General features: G+C 36.2%; 1 protein-coding gene across 1 annotated transcript; it reads left to right on the top strand.

Annotated features, from left to right (window-relative positions):
- The first annotated feature begins 12,345 nt into the window (after positions 1-12,345).
- LOC114390544 (inositol-tetrakisphosphate 1-kinase 1-like) lies at positions 12,346-14,004 on the top strand. The gene has a single exon (XM_028351296.1). The coding sequence runs from the start codon at positions 12,630-12,632 to the stop codon at positions 13,647-13,649; it is 1,020 nt and encodes a 339-aa protein (XP_028207097.1). The 5' UTR covers positions 12,346-12,629; the 3' UTR covers positions 13,650-14,004.
- The last annotated feature ends 277 nt before the right edge of the window (positions 14,005-14,281 follow it).

The raw sequence follows: 14,281 nt of genomic DNA, 5'->3' as shown, positions 1-14,281 counted from the left end.
TTTTAGTCATGGGACAAAAGAGAAAATTCCAATCAACAAAGTCAAAAGGCTTTACTAATATTAATCTTAAGGGAAACCTCTCTTTGCTTGCCTTTGGTCTTACATTTCATGTGGTGGATGATCTCAGAAGCTAATAAGACATTATCTAGGATAGATCGACCTTCAACAAAGGCATATTGCTCTTGAGAAATGCACTTAGGAAGTAAGGGTTTGAGACGGTTTGCAAGGGTTACACAAAGAGATGAGTCTAAAATCTTTCATAAAATAAGGACTAGTATTTTTTGGAATGAGGACAATACTGGTATTGTTCAATTTAGGAGGAAGAGTATCAATGTTCAGCCAGGTGGTAGCTGCCGAAAAGATCTCAAGACCACATAAATTCCAAAAACATTTATAGAAAGCTAAATTAAGATCATCTGGATCAGGAGATTTGTCAGAATTCATTTGGAACAAGGTTTGTCTAAGATCATCAGTAAAAAAAAGGTTTAGAAAGAAATTCATTATCATCATGAGAAATGCAACAATTAACATGGTCAACAACATCATTATACTCAAAAGAGGAATTATTATTATTATTATTATTATAAATAGAATTTGGAAGTAGCTCTTGGCAACATTACAAATATCATTTCGAGTGCTAGCAACAAAATGAAAATATTTAGTGTTTAGATCACCATCTTTGAGCCAAAATAATTTTTCCATCTAATGCTAATAAGATTCCTCTTGAGCAAGAAGATTATTTAATTGATTGATGACCTCCTAGTAATAGTTTGAAGAATGACCATCCACAGATTCACAAATCATCTCAAGCTTCTTTCGACCATATATCATCAATTTTGTTACAAAAATTTGTACAAATTTTCCTCCCCCAGCAATCCATCTCCTCTGAACTTGACTTGATCTTGGCCATTAATCCATCTGTGAGAGATTTGTTCCAACCCTACTGAACTACATTTTCGAGATCATCCTCCAAAAGCCAAGAATTTTCAAAAGGAAAATGTCTATGAAAGTTCCACTGATGATTACCTTCAAGTTTGAGAAGAAAATGGGAATGGTCAGATTTGGAAGACACACCATTGATCAATTTGAGTATGGAGAAAGGTCAATCCAGTTAAGAGTTGTAAGTGCATGATTAAGTTTTTTCTCTATCGCATCGTGTTTGCCAAGCCTTTGAGCCCAGTTGTATTTGTAGACTTCCATTGAAAGGTCATGGAGATTTGCATTAGAAACAATACTATGAAACTCGTTCAATAGTCTAAATCAACAAGGCCAATCTTCTCATCATTATTTAGCAAGTCATTGAAATCACCAATGGTAAACCAAGGGAGGGATGTGTCTTCAGCCAGAAAACGCAACAAGTTCCAAGAATCCTCCCTATTCTCACGATCAGGGTGGCCATAGAAGCCAATGATCCTCCAAATAGGTTTGTCTAACTGACAAACTCGAACATTTATGAAATTAGAAGAAAAAAAATTAATCAACTTGCAATCAAAAGGTTGCTTCCAAAGAAGAGCCAGACCACCACTCCTACCTATGGAATCAACAGAGAAGCAAGAGTTAAAGTGAAGCTTAGTTTTTATTTCTTCCATTCATCTAGAATTCACCATAGTTTCACACAAAAAAATAACGACCAAGCGGTATGCCCAGACGAGGTCTTTGAGAGAAGGAATTACACTCGAGTTGCCCAAGCCCTGACAGTTCTAGGCAGGCCTAATTTCCAAGGACTACCAATAAAAGTATCAGAGGTGAGAGAGAAGAAGAATTAGGGTTTGACAGCTACACCATGTTAGCTAAAGTGTTTGAATGCATGACCATTTGGTTTTAATTGTCCATTTGTCTTTTTCTTTTCACCTTCCACCAAATCATTAACAACAGACTCCTCAACATTCATTTCATCATTATTTGGAGTCTTAATGTGTAATGATTCTTGATTTGATTGAGGAGAGATAATCTTAGGATTTTTGAAAATTCCTGCCTTTAAATGGGATCTTGTAATGTCCTCATGATGGGTAATGATTAGCATTGTTTGGTTTGAATTTCCATTTTTAGCATTTGACAATTATGGCCTTACCTCATTAATGACCTTGTCTCTAGCTGGTAACATATTATTAGTGATCATCCATGCTTGCAATCCCTATGATGTTTCTCACAGCCACTTGGACTTTGCTGCTCCGTCGCTAGAACCACCATCTGGCCCATGCAGGTCCACCTTGAGATTAGGTCCCCAATGATAGTTTCCATCATCCACACCTTTGGAGAACAACATCTCACACAACTCATCAACATGCCCCAACTTGCCACAGTAAAAGAAAAATGGACCAAGCTTTTCATACTTGAAGAATACTTCATTTGATTCACCTTCTGCTTATTAATTATTTTAGATTTGATCAAAGGTTTCCTAACATCCAACAAGATCCCAATCCTCATGAAAGGTCTAAAAAGGTTGTTGTTATTCTTCTCATCATATTATATAAACTCTCCTATATAATTACCAATGCTTTGCCCCATTGTTTAAGACATGAGACCAATTGGCAATCCATGCACTTGCACCCAAAATGGGATTGTGAAAAGAGGAACTTGGCTTGGACTTTCACATGGTTTGATAACTCCTCGGATCAACAAATGCCTGTCAAAACTCCAAGGACCATACTTCAGTATACGTTGGACATCCATATGGTGATAAAACTGGAAAAGGAAGAATCTAGATTGTAGTTCAGAGATGGTGACACCTTCAACCGGGCTCCATACAACAGATTAACATTCCTTCATAATATTAACTCTAGCAAGCTTGTTAGTCAGGAAGCACCCAACTAATCACAAGGATAAATCAATTCCTTCTTCAATAGATGGCTCAAAGTTGATTTTAAGATCAGCCTCATTTTCCTCAATATTAAGGTTTTCTATGATTGGTGGATGGGGCTAACAGACAATAAGATGGTTAAGGTTCAAAAGCTCACCAGGGTAAAAGAAAGGTTTGGATAGCAATGATCAATGTGGAAACAAAAGGTACTCTCATAACGAGAGAGTCAACTCAGGGAGAGAGAAAAACTTCTACTCTACAACTCTTTTTTAAAATTTTGTATTATATGCAATGTGATATATTTTTATCTTCATAATTTCATAAGAAAATATAACTTTATCATAATAATTTAGATATTAAAGTGAAAAAATAAAATGTTCATATTTTATAAATAACTGGAAATTTTGTACTTGCTTTTATAAAAAAATATGTGCTATATTTTATAAATATTTTTCATAAAAATATGAAAAGAAATTTAAACTTAAATTACCATAAAAAATGTACAAAATATTACACACAAGGATGAACATTTTTTATATAAAAAAAGTAGAAAAATTACATTAAATTCATAGGGATAAACATTTTTACTTAACATTGTTGTAAATAATTAATTTACATCATTTGTTATATTTTTTGTTCTTTCTATGGTCATAAAATAAACATTCAATAAATTATTTAAATCAAGAAATAAAATATCATAAAAAACACATTCAAAATTTGAATTGTTAAAATAAAAATATAATTTAATAATAATAATAATTTAGATATTAATTTGACTCCAAATAAATTGTTTATCACCATAAATTAAATAATTTTTTTACTTTCTTTTATAAATAAAAAATCAACCCTACGTGTTATATTTAATATATATTCGTAACTTAATATATTGATATATACATATCAATGTATCAAATAAAATTAAAATTGTCCGACTAGAAGAAAATAACGAATGATTTATTTGAGTGAGAAAATAATAAACAAAAAAAAATGAAAAACTATTTATTTAAAAATTAATTTTAGACACTAATTTTCTGTGAAGAAAATAATAATAATTATATTGGAGTATTTGGTTTTTTATGTAATTAATTATGTAAACTAAAATTTCTACTTGCTTTTTTAAGGTAAAAATATTTATCCTTATGTATTATATTTTATATATAATTTTTATTTAATTTATTTAATATAAATATCAATGTATAAACATCAAGGTCCACCTGCCATCGACCTTAACCTCACCGCGGAAGATATTGCACGGTTGCGTTTTCCAGTGGCCTTTTTTTCTAAGAATGCTTACAACATTTAGAGAAGATTGGATATGGAATTCTAACCTCTGGTGGATTGGAAGCAATTTCCATTCAAAGAAGAAGTAGTCACTTGCCCTCCGTCCATGCACAAAGATTTACAAGTTGCATCTTCCTCTACTGAGCTGGATCCGCCAACAAGGATTGAAGTTCTTCCTCCACCAACATGAAAGAGACTTCACCCCAAGGTATCCAAGCCTTCATCCGTTATGGCTTAGCACAAGAATTTTTACAAGATTCCATTAGGGGCCTGCAGAGAAAAGGTGACCTATGATAAACATATCATTGGATGGTTTCATAAGATTAACGCCCAACAAATTTGATGTAATCCTACCCCCAAGGGCATTGGATAGAAGACTCCAAGAAGATTGGGTCAGAGATGCAAGAGAAAGTCCTAGGGTTCTCATGAGCCTTAGGGTAGATTTTGGGCCCATGGGCTAAGTATGAGCCCACTAATCTTTGTACATTTTAGATTAAGGTTTCATTATTTTTGGACCTTGTATTTGGGGCTCCATAATGTAGATAGGGTACCCTAGAAATGTAGGATTTTTTAGCCCTTGTATTTTATGGCACCTAGACTAGTTTTTGTATTAGAGGTAGTTTTGTAATTTCACATACATTAGGTGAATATTTGATGTGTGTGTTGGGAAATAAATTTAATTGAACTGGGAGAAGCTCAATCCAATTAAATTTTAGAGGGAAAGGTGAGTATTTGCTTGCTACACCCCATTGCCACATCATATAGTCACACTTTGTGCATATCCTTCATGCTTTACATGCCTCATGACATCTAAGCACACTTAGTGAAAAATCTTGAACTTGATCTTGGATTAGTGGGCTGAACCATAACTAAAATTCACTAATCATAATTAGTGAAATTTTGGCTCCAAAATTTGGCTCCAGAAATTCAATTTCAAATTCAAGTGAAATTTGAATAGAAATTCAAATTTTCCTCCAATTTGTGTGACACTTAGGCTCTAAATAGAGGTCATGTGTGTGCATTTTTTCAACTTTGATCATCTGAGAATTACACTTTAAAGTTCAGACCTCTTTTGAGGCATAAAATTTTGTGCTCCTTCTCTCCCTCTCCCTCCACTAATCTTCCCCTACCTTCAAGCTCTTATCCATGGCTTCCTATGATGGTAGCTTCTTCTTGGCTCATCTTCTTCTTGAAGTGGTATCTCCAATCATCTCTCTTCCTTCTCCATTATGATTTCATTCATTTTCAAGAAGTAAAGGACTCCATTGATGAAGAAGATCCAAGGCCTACAAGCTCCACATGGAGCTACATCAAAATTGATTCATCCTATGATGATTTCCTTCTACCTTTTCTGTGTCCAAAGTACATCCAACTATTTAATCCTATGTCCAAATTTGTTCCTTTAGTATATGGCCATCAAGCCCTTCCCTTAACTAAGGACCACATATATAATATTGGGATGATTATGATGCAATGCGGGTTAACTAATTAGTGCCCAAGCTATCCCCTCGGTATTCACATCATACCCACCACTACCATCAAGTTCATGCTCGATCACATTGCTCCAAGGTTTCCACCATTGGACCTCATGAAAAAGAAAGGCAAGGTTCCTCCTCATAGCAAACCCATGCCTTATCCAGGCCCAATGGACAATGTTGCCTTGCGTCTAATTCCCTATCATTGGAGTAGGTACTTTACAAGGGATGTTGCTAAGAAGATTTTTGCTTTTAAGCCAGACGTTGAGTTTGATCAAAATGATGTCATGCTCTTCTATTTTAAAGACATGTATGAAAACTCTCGTCTTGTGTACACTTCAAAATATAACAAGGAAGACACCTCCAATCATATCCATATGGTGCAAATCTTGCGTCCAACAAAGATTTATCGATTCAATGATTGACAGATGTGTTTCCTGAGGTAAGAAGGAGATAATGAGTTCTATCAATGTCTCATCCATGATATTCCTCCTCTTCGCTCTCGATTTGTCTTTGACTTGCACAAGTGCTCAAAAGTTGGTTTCCTGCACTTTAAGAGCGTCCATTCTCTCTTTATCAGAACCCTTGGGTTCCAGGTCAAGGAATGGCGGCTGAACTTCAGAGGAAACAAGACAAACCCAACTGCTAGTTGACGGAGATGTTGAAGAAGGTTGAAGCCAAACAACAACAGGAGAAGCTTAAATTTGAAAAGTTGTTCAACAACCTTCATGCTCATCTTGGACCTCAAGTTGATGTTGTTGAACCTCCGCTGGTTGAAGTCACTTCACAACCTCCACAGATCATTAAAGATACACTCGCAATGTTAACACTTCCAATACACCTAGTGAGATAACTCCTTTGACCACCTTTTCCCCAACTAGTGTGTCTGAAGAGAGAATTCAAGAATCGTTGCACCTTCAATAGGTTAACCTTGAATAAACTATGGAAAGAAGATTCCTTGTTGAACGCATGGAGACCAATCTGCTGATTAAGAACACCTTAAAGTCCTCACTCAAGTCCTTCAGTGATTATGTTCTTTTTAATATGAATATGATTATGCAACAAAGGTTGCCTCCATCCATCCAACCACCTCCACCACCACCAACCACTATTATGCAATCTCAGCCTGCGGTTCCTGCATCTAAGGCTACCATAACTGCAGATCTTGTGTCTGCACCACCGCCTTCACCACCAAAGTCACAACCAACTATCCCTCTATCTCTATCCACTGAAGGTTCACTGTGATGTTCAAAGTCATTTCCTTTTTCTCTTCAAATCTGCATCTTTTGATAATGACAAAAGGGGTGAAAGTAGAATAGAAATTTGATTTATAAAACACTTGTACTCATCTTACTTTTTAATAAAACAAGTGTCTTGGTGGTCACATATATGTGTTTTCATAATTTTTCAACTCTTTTCTACACATATGCTATACATATTCTGATTAATACATATTCTCTTATACATGCATAAGGTGATGAACTCAAGGAAAGTCTCATTTATCTTCACATTATATTTAGGCACTTGTTCGTTATACCAAAACAGAAATAGCACACATAGAGAGAGTAAAATTTAGAATTTCAACATGCATGGAGCGAACCAAAACTATTTTTGGATTCTACAAAATAATAATTCTTGAATCCTAACTCAAGAATGACAAAGACATTGACTAGGAATCACACTCAAACATATTGCTAAACATTTGGATTCCCTCTCTCTCTTAATATTATTGTTAGATGGTTAACATTGTTAGTGAAAATGGTTAACTTTTTGACTAATTTGTTAATAGGTTTATCTGATATGCGACCTAATACCATTTGAAAGAACAAATCCTATGAGAATCAAAAGGAACAAACCATAGTGTTTAAGGTTCTCATATAAAATTAGAACGCAAATTTATACAAGAAACCCTATATCATATTAGAGAAGGAATGCTTATATGAGAGATAAACAAACCTAACCTGAGAGAGATGAACCTCAACTAGTGATAAACACCAATGTGTGAGAATCACAACCCCCGTGCTATAAAGAAACATATCAATGTGTGTGCGCATGTGAGATGAACTTCAATACAAACATGCACACAAGATAGGGAGTCACTTACCAGCTACCCCATCGAGGACATGTGATGGTGACAAAAACCTCTAAGGACGATGGCGATGATTTTTTGAGATAGATGATGGTGGCTCAGAGAAGGACAATAGTGGTTTTAGAGAACCATGAAAGTGAAATAATGTTTTTTTAATGTTTCAAATTGTGAGAGAGGGTCTTTCTAATGTTTTTAAGAAATAATAAATAATGATTTTTTAATTTTAAAAAAGGAATTGATTGATTTAAAAATGCCACATAGGCAAGTGGCTGTTAGATGGACGTTACTGTGCAATGATTCGTGTATCGGTGTTGTTAAGTCTGGCTACGTCCAAGTCACATTAGACTGTATCAAAAAATTAAATTCTTAAGGTTTTGATGTTAACAAAGTATAAATTTTATGTGTTAACCTTTCATGCTTAAGCTACAGGTTCATCTATCTCTATGAGATACAAGCAAAAAGCATGAACAGAAAAGGTTCTAGATGATAGCCAAAGTATCAACCATTAGACGATACTGCCTCAACGTCTAGTCTTAAGACGACAAGTGCTTTAGCACTTGGTTCATAGTACAAAGGAAATGAAACAGCTACTCGATCCTTAAGAACTGAAAGCAATCATTAGAAAGTAACGTCCATAAGTTCAGTAAGCAATACGTGTGATAGCGCACAAAAGGGAAGATTTAAATTGTCTTGTCTTAACATTCTTAATTTCTTTTGTCTTATGCTATTAACATTATATTTGATTTGTACACTGAAATTCAACTCTAAGAACTAGGCGACACTAGCAAGTTGTACTTCTCTGAAAATATGCCACAAAAAGTGTTTGTGGCCCCCACACTTTCTTTGCACAGTAACAACCTCGTGTAAAGTGCCAAAGATATTAGACAATGACTAGTTAGGATCTCTTAATGGATTGAAGTTCTGAAGTCTATATAAATCTTGAAGATACTTGTGTTAAGGTTGTCAAACCACAAAAATAATAATTTGAGTCAAAACGAACAAAGTGTTGTAACGTTGTTAGTTTTACTGGACAAAAGAAACTTGAGTGAATTGAGTGAATATTAGCTTTGCTAAGTTAGCAAGTTTCATTGTATTCAAGCTTATTGTATAAACAATCTTTGAGTGATTAGAATACACTTTCTATCAAACATCTATGTTTGTGAAAACCAAGAGTGGCTTAATGACAAAGAAAAATCGGGTCTTAATCTCAGGGGGAGATTAAGGGTAGTTCCTGGAGTGGCTTAGAGAGTACTCGTTGTAGCCTGAAGTGGCATAGAGAATACTTGGTTGTAATAAAAGAATTGATTACTGGAACCCTTCAAGTTTTGAAGGAGAACTGAATGTAGCCCAAGAGTTGGGGTGAACCAGTATAAAACCTTTGTGTTTTGTTTACTGCTTCTATATAACTAGTTATTTTCTATAGTTTACTTCTACACTATTGTGTCCAAGTTTTGCGAATTGGTTTTCAAAGCTCAAAGTGATTTTGAACCCCTTGGATGAACCCCATCGTCCATTGATATATGTTTGAGAAAAGCTTTCAAAGTTTTCAAGAGACTAAGTTTTATCATCACACTATTCAATTCTTCTCTTCTAGTGTGTTTCAGGTACTTCAAGCGCTTGATATTGTACAAGATTTGCTTGTTGTTGATTCCCCTACTTAGGTATTTCTGTGTAGTTGTGTTTTGTTTGGGCTTTTGCCCTTCTTTATCAACATTTTTTTTTATTGAGTAACAATATATAGTAATTTAAATATTTTATCATTTGTAACTAATATTTAAATTTAAATTTATTTTATTTTTGAAAATTAAAATATAATTTTTTTATTGAAGTATTTTGTCATTTTTTTAAATTAAAAGATTTAAGTATCTATATTTAGTATTTTATTTATTTACATAATTATTATTAAAAACTTATGTAAATGAAATTGATTTAACACTATTTTATTTTATAAATATATTTTTCCATTAAACAATATAACTAGTTTTAAATAAAAATAAAGCTTTCAAAATCTTACCAAACAACCTTTAGGTTAAAAGGAGCTTTTTAAACCGAAAAAATGGCAAACAACTTTTTTTTTTATTTAAGCTTCAATTTTTAACTTTAATTAAATGTAGTTTTAATCTAAACACTAAAGCTGGACCAAACAAACCTAATATAGATAATTTAATCCTAAAATGAATTATTCATTTAATTAAGATTAAATACCCATTTTGGTCCCTGAAAATGTGAAACGATGACAAATTAGTCTTGGAGGATAGAAAATTTAAATTTAATTCCTAAATATGAAAAAGGTGAAACACATTGGTCCTTCAGTTAAATTTGTGAGACAATTTTATCATTAAATTATAATGTTTACGTACAAATTTGACAATTAGTTATATTTTTAGGACCAATTTGACATTAAATTGCAAAGCTTATGAATCAATTTGTCGTTAAATTATTTACAGGACTAATCTATCACACTTTATGCATATTTGGGGACTAAATTTAAATTTTTCATCTTTCGATGATCAATTTGTCACAGTCTAACACTTTTAGGGACCAAAGTGGGTATTTAGCCTTTAATTTTTAGTCATGCAGATATTGATGACAAATTAGTTTTTGAAATGATTAATGTGCCTAAGGGAAGAAATTTTCATACTATTTTACTTCTAATTTTTTTTAATAACTAATAGCATGTGTGGAAACAATTTTGAACTTGATGTGATGTGAATTTTAGAAGCAAGGAGTGCATGTTTGCTTGCACGTTAGATTCGATTGGATCCACGTTTGTGAGAAACAACTATATGTAACTTCTACTAATTTTGGTTATTTGGATGTAGAGAGAGAATATTGATCCATGTTGGTAAATGTTTTCCAAACACGCACTCAATATTAGCTTTTGCATCAATGTTAAGGTTTCAACATGAAAATCGAAGGATACATGCATTTATAATGCCTTTACAAACACATTAAATTACGGGTGTGCAACGGTTTGGGTTGGTCGGGTCTGGGGCAAAAAAACCCAGTCTGAGCTAACCCAAAGGGTTGCTTTTTGAGTCCTGAACTCGACTGAGATGCACTTTCAGTTTGGGCGGGTTTCGATTTGAATAGGAGTCGAGTTCTTGGTTCGATTTCATGTAAACCCGAGAGTGGCAACTCCTAAAATGAAAAAAAAATATAGATCCAAAATTTACAGAACAAAATGACAAACACGTTTTGTTGATAAACAAATCCCAAATTCAAAGTAAAATGTAATATAGATCTTGTTGATAAACAAAGACTCAACAAGTTTTGTTGTGAGCATCTTGAACTTGGCCATCTACGATCTTGGTAATACGGATCCATATCTGAATCACAAACATCTTGAACTTGCCCATCCAAATTGTGGACCCTTGCCTTTTTTATCATTGAACCCTAGGCAACCATCAAAATCACATTAGCTTTAACGAAATCACCCACCATTAGAAGTCATTTCCATTTATGGTGCCACCTTCTTCATAGACCACTGTCGAACAACCTCCATAGAAGATGGAAAATTAGCAACACAATAGGAGAGGAGGAAGGAGTCGACACGGAAGTTGGTGGCAGTGTCGACCACCTTTGTTGAGAAAAAGCGAGAAGCGGCGATAGAGAACATTTAATGGTGAGGCTGTAGATGTTGGCGTTGCACTGATGTGAAAGAGACAAAAGGGATTGAGAAGTAAAAGTGGCTAGGGTTTCAATTTTAGGAAATGGAAGAAAATCATTTAGGGTGTGTTTGGTTTGCACTTTCATTTTTTGAAAACTGTTTTCATTTTCAAAAGATTAGAATTCTGAAAACATGTTTGGTTTGACTTCTTGTTTTCTGCTTTCAAGAAATAAAAACACTGAAAATGTGTTTTCAAAAGGAAATGTATTTTTAGATTTGCTTAAAATTACATTCCCTGCCACCGCGTTTTCATTTTACCCAAAATGAGGTTCCTGGTTTCAACTGAAAACGATATTTTATTGTTTCCCATTTTTGGTTTGTTTGAGAAAATATTTTCACTGAAAATGTTTTAAAAAATCCAACCAAACGCATTTTCATCACCATTTTCTATTTCTAATGAAAATAAAAACAGATAAACCAAACACCCCCTTAGTGTTTTAGGATTAGTTATTCTAGTGAAAGGAACCGCGTTGAGCCTAATTAACTAATGGCAAGCCAAACCCTTTCGAGTTGGTTTGATTTCCAATGAGTCTAGAAATCACTAGTGAACCTAACCACGTCTAATTGTTTTAACTCGTTTCTTTAACCTATCATACCGCTAACTTGTCCCAAATCATTCGAAATGTAATTTTTTTTATTTGTGTGATTTTGGGTCAAGTGAGGTCACCTTGCTCTCCCCTATATTTTTTTATCTTAATTTTCCAATTTATCAATTTTTTTTAACTAATCTAAAATTTGAAAAAAAAAGAAGTCTAAATAAGAATTCATTAAATAACCCACCCCTACAATAAATTACCAACATCTATATTTTTTTTATAGACAAAAATGAGAGTTTATTCAAAGTGGCAAAGACCAAAAGGTCAAAAGGTCCTTCGCTTGACAGCTCGATCCTATTCCAGTAGAGCGAGAGACAAATTTGCCCAAATACCCATCTAATCTTATCATGTTTTGACTTTGCCCATTCTCAGCATCAACCTGCTGTCAGTTTATGATTATCACCCCACATTCCACACGCGCTTCTTAAAGCGGCGCGCTCCCTCAACCCATACCCCCAAAACACGCCACATGCACCCCTTCTCCATCAAACCCCTGTCACCCTATCATTCCCCTCCATCTACACTAACCCTAGTCTAAGCTATATATATCCCCACTCCGTTCCCTATTTCCCTTCTGTCCTTCCTTTTTCTCTCCCTCACTCATCCGTTCCGTTGGTTCAGAATATTCATCACCATCGGGCCCAGCACCAAACCCCTTCCCCTCTCCCCCAAATTAGGGTTTCTCTCTGGGAATGTGATTCAGCGCGCGGCAGCATCAATGGCGGAGAAGAGATTCGGCGTGATAGGGTACGCTCTGGCGCCGAAGAAGCAGAACAGCTTCATCCGCGACTCGCTGGTGAGCCTAGCGAAATCGCGAGGGATTGAGCTCGTGCGCGTGGACTCCGACAAGCCCCTCGCGGATCAGGGCCCCTTCGACTGCGTCCTCCACAAGCTCTACGGCGACGACTGGAAGCGCCAGCTCCAGGAATTCCACACCCTCTACCCAAACGCCGTCATCCTCGACGCCCCCGAGGCGATCGAGCGCCTCCACAACCGAATCTCGATGCTGCAGGTCGTGTCGGAGCTCCGAATTGAGGACCGACCCGAGACCTTTGGGATCCCCAAGCAGATTGTGATATACGACAAGGCCACCCTCCTGGACCCGCAGGCCTGGGAGAGCCTCAAGTTTCCCGTGATAGCGAAGCCTCTCGTTGCCGACGGCAGCGCCAAGTCGCACAAGATGGCGCTCGTGTTCACGCGCGACGCACTGAACAAGCTCAAGCCGCCGATCGTGCTGCAGGAGTTCGTGAACCACGGTGGCGTGATCTTCAAGGTGTACGTGGTGGGCGAGCACGTGCGCTGCGTGAAGCGCAAGTCCCTCCCCGACGTGTCCGACGAGGAGAAGGCGCTCGGCGGCGTTTCCGAGGACCTGATGTCGTTCTCGCAGGTCTCCAACCTCGCCACCGTGAACGACTGCGACGGCTATTACCGTTTGATGCATCTCGACGACGACACCGAAATGCCCCCCGACGCCTTCGTCGTCGACATCGCTGGGGGCCTCAGGCGCGCCCTCAAGCTCAACCTCTTCAATTTCGATGTCATAAGAGACGCTCGATACGGGAACCGTTATCTTATCATTGATATCAACTATTTCCCTGGGTACGCCAAAATGCCCGGCTACGAGGCCGTTTTGACCCAGTTTTTCTGCGAAGTAATGCTCAAGAAGAAACAGCAAGAGGAACAACAGCAAGAAGAGGGTAACGCTCCTAAGGAGAAAGAGGAATCTCTTCAAGCTTGAGATAATTTTGTCACACAGATGTTGTTCTGTCGGTGTCGGTGTTTGGTGGTTTTTGGGTAACCCGAATTTCCCCAGTGGACCCATTGGTTGGCACGAGTTGCAAATTTCGATTTAGGGTGCAGTTGGTACAGTAGGGTTGTTTGTGGCTAGTTTTTTTTAACCCTCTTCAACAACATGTATATTCCTTTCACCATTGCTCTCTGGAGATAGGTACCTTTTCAAATACCCTCAACATTTAGGAAAGTTGTATTTTGCGGCTTAAGATTACCAAGCTAGGAACTGTTTACTTTGTGTTTTTTTTACTCAATAACTTCATTTTTCCCATTTTGCCAAATTCTATTCTCATTTTGGATTATCTTGCTTTGGTTACACTGATTCTAATTTAAGATTTTCTCATTCAGTTATGTATTCCTTTGTTATTTTTCCGCCTGAAGCTCCTTAATTGCTGTTATGCTAATGAATATTCCTTAAAGACGATGATCAGAAAAGTGCACGGGTGGTAGACTCGTTATGCAACTTTTGCTTCCCTCTTTGGCTAGCTGAAGTCATAATAAATGAGAAAAAAGGCTTGAACATGTGGCTCAGTATGAGGCAACCCATAAATTAACTGTGCCAACACAGCTTTAGCTTTT

The sequence above is a fragment of the Glycine soja genome, chromosome 16, assembly GCF_004193775.1.
Source record: "Glycine soja cultivar W05 chromosome 16, ASM419377v2, whole genome shotgun sequence".
NCBI classification, from domain to species: domain Eukaryota; kingdom Viridiplantae; phylum Streptophyta; class Magnoliopsida; order Fabales; family Fabaceae; genus Glycine; species Glycine soja.
Note: the sequence above shows the minus strand (reverse complement) of the source record. Positions and strands in the feature narration are given on the sequence as shown.

What these genes read in the sequence shown, in the direction of transcription:
- LOC114390544 (XM_028351296.1), top strand. Translation starts at nt 12,630, where the DNA reads ATGGCGGAGAAGAGATTCGGCGTGATAGGGTACGCTCTGGCGCCGAAG.